The sequence below is a fragment of the Anarrhichthys ocellatus genome, unplaced genomic scaffold (genome assembly GCF_004355925.1).
Source record: "Anarrhichthys ocellatus isolate YVR2014 unplaced genomic scaffold, GSC_Weel_1.0 scaffold1, whole genome shotgun sequence".
In the NCBI taxonomy this organism is placed as follows: Eukaryota; Metazoa; Chordata; class Actinopteri; order Perciformes; family Anarhichadidae; genus Anarrhichthys; species Anarrhichthys ocellatus.
This window is the reverse complement of record NW_022280031.1, coordinates 8517667-8520784: the sequence shown is the minus strand read 5'-3', so window position 1 is coordinate 8520784 and position 3118 is coordinate 8517667. Positions and strand designations below refer to the sequence as shown.

Genomic DNA, 3118 nt, shown 5'->3' with positions numbered 1-3118 from the left:
CACACACACACACACACACACACACACACACACACACACACACACACTCACTCACAGTAGCTCCATCTAGTGGTACAAATGACACAAGTCGACTTTGGTAAAGAGATTCATGCTTCAAAATATTTGAAGTTTATTGATGGGGATGATGTGATGAAACATTCATAGGATCATGAACATGTTGATTTGGGTGAAATGTTAAACTAAACTTATGCAAACAGTAGAATCATTCAACTTCATGGCAAACTGAAGGACGTCATGTTACTGTTTGCCCTCCTGCACAAACAAGAGTTTCAAAGACCTGTGAATAACAAATAACTGCTTCAATCTTTTTAACTTTGGTGCAATCTTTCCGTCTGTTAGACCTTTGTTCTGCGGAGAGTCAGAAGTGGACCAACTTGGGAAACTTTTTGAGTGAGTAACGAATAGTTTACACATTTACCTGACTGGATGATTCATGTTATACTGATTGCATTGGAAACTATGTGTCATTTCAGAGTTATTGGCTTGCCACCAGAGGACGAGTGGCCGACTGATGTTACACTCTCAAGAAAACACTTCCCCACTCTCTTACCTCGCCCAATCACTGACTTTGTTCCAGAGATAAATGAGCAGGGGGCGCAACTATTGCTGGTAAGACTTTGCCATGAATTCAACGTTTTAATGTCAGTCCATCCTGACTGGTATTTGATTGATTTTCAGCTGTGTAGAGAGTTGAAATCATGGCAGTTACGGATCAGTAAACTCAGACTCCTGAAAAATGATATTTGCTCATAGAGATCTTCAACACAGGAAAGATGAAGTTCTTTTGATTAATCTTACTCATCCTGTTGGTTAAACTAGAGGAGAGAGGATTTACAACAGTCCTGTTTAAAGCAAAATATTCGATTAAAATTGTTATAATTTTATAATTAACTTGCAGTGCTGGTAAAACTGAAAAAAAGGAGCTAAAATCACTACGTTTCTAATGGATTAGTATTTAGTTTAGAATCCAGCTTCCAGATGTGAAAATAGTATCAATCTTTTCTTCTAATTTTTAAATAGGCCTACAGTATTTACTTAAATGTAGTAGTGTCTCATGTAAAATATTATATTAACATTATATAATTATAATTTACAGGGCTGGTTAAACTAAAATCACTACCTCTGCGAATGGATGAGTATTTAGTTTACCAACAGAAAGTTTATTTTCTGCGATTGAACCGTGAAAGTGACATATATTTAATAATGCCACTCTATATGATGTAGAAAATATAGGTTTAAGTTCAAAATAAGAAACACAATTTTAGACTAGACTGTGTTGTGTTAACCAGATTGAAATAACTAAATGCTGATGACTAAAGAAAGCGAACAGGACGGTAACTTCCTGCACTTTCTGCTGGTTGCCTGGCAACTGGTCCTGGCCAAATGACAGTCTGACACATAACCTCACATAAACGCCGTATTGTCTTTTATCTTATTTTGATTCTGAATACATGAAACAGATGAGATATGACATGTTAATTAGTCATTTTAGAGGTGCTCCTAGGAGAATTTTATGACCTCTGGACAGAGCCTGACGAGCTGTATCAGTCGGTTTGCTGAGCTCAGACACAGACGAGAGCATCAACCTCCTCGTCTAACTCTCTGCATGAGACTGGAGTATTTCTCAAAATGTCGAACTGTTTCTTTAAGACCTGACGGCGCTATAACACCCTGCTATTCTTTCTTCCGTAGAAAATGCTGACCTTCGACCCCTTGAAACGAATATCTGCCCTGAATGCCCTAGAACATCCATATTTCCAGGACGAGGAGACATTGACTTGAAATGGGGCAGTGAAACGTGCGGCGAGAGGTAACGGTGTCTAAGCTTAGACCTGGCCTAACCATAAAGGATTTCAGTTTCATTCAGCGCATTACCTTTCAAGACGTCTGAGTTATGCTTTGGGATATTTTTTGTTGTTGCTCCTACATCAAAAAAAGGATTAAAGCCTGAGAAATGGAATTTAAATAAAGAAGAGGAGTGAATTTAAGGATCACTGGCATGCTTTCCAGCGTCACAATTAAATGATGTTAACATGTCGTGTCTTCAAGGACAGTACCAGTGTTTTTGATGTTTGATTGTGCATCGGTCTCGTCCGCGGGGACTGATGCACAGAAACGTCTTGTCAGTGTTGCTCTTGTTACTTTTGTACCGTGTTTCGACAGAAGGAAGTGGAGATGTCGTCTTTTCTCGTTACAGTCTGAACAAAGTGACAGAAGTGACGCCTCAGGGTTAGATCAGTCGTTAGTGATCGTATTGTATTTGTTTTTATATTTATCATACTAAAGGAACAATACGTTTTATTGGAAATCATGAGGAAAGGAAAGAAAAACACACATGACAAAAGTACTGGTATTGTCCTTAAATACTGTCATAAATTGTATCTGTTAACGGAGGACTGAAGGGTTGAACTTCATTTCATATTTAACATTTTTTGAAATCAACCAGCACTGAAACTACGAATGAATAAAACAGTTTAAATCACACTCAAACTTGTGTATTATTATTATTATTATTATTTTACAGATGGCAGTCCATATACATTGAATAAATGTTATTCTATCAAAAGTGAAAAATTCATGGGACTATATGAAATACGTATACTGTCTAAAAGGTGTTTTCGTTTGTGGTTTTGGGAATAAACTGTTTTTGTGTTTCACATAGTGGCGACCAAACGATGTTGTGCTGCACTTGCATAAAGTTAGGGGACTTATGTCAAACAAAGACTCTTCAAAACAGAAGCTGAGATATCCTGAATCTTAGTCCCAAATTTGTTTGTAGGTCAATTTTCAAAAACAGTGGATCTTACACTTCCCATAATGCAACATGGCAGCCAATGTTTTGGTAAGACGCCCACATTTTTCAAGATCCACACAGTTTGTACCTGGGGATTTATGTTAATTCAGGTAAATATTATTTAGTTTCCAAGTCCAAACTCTGATGACTTCATTACAGGTTCTTTTCTTGAACTGAAAACTAACCTCATAGCCGCAGAACATATTGAGTAATACTTACCATGCTCCAAAGTCACTGTGATAACACAGAAAAAGAATACTCTGATGAATTAACTACAAAAGAACAGCAATATTCACACACATA

The 3118-nt window shown here is 37.2% G+C and overlaps 1 protein-coding gene across 1 annotated transcript in view; it reads left to right on the top strand.

Annotated features, from left to right (window-relative positions):
• cdk4 (cyclin dependent kinase 4) overlaps positions 1-2506 on the top strand; it is an 11458-nt gene extending 8952 nt beyond the window's left edge. The window contains exons 6-8 of the mRNA XM_031852493.1: positions 361-411; positions 495-630; positions 1714-2506. Coding sequence (XP_031708353.1) covers positions 361-411; positions 495-630; positions 1714-1803 — 277 coding nt within the window. The 3' untranslated portion in view covers positions 1804-2506. The remainder of the gene's footprint in view (positions 1-360; positions 412-494; positions 631-1713) is intronic.
• The last annotated feature ends 612 nt before the right edge of the window (positions 2507-3118 follow it).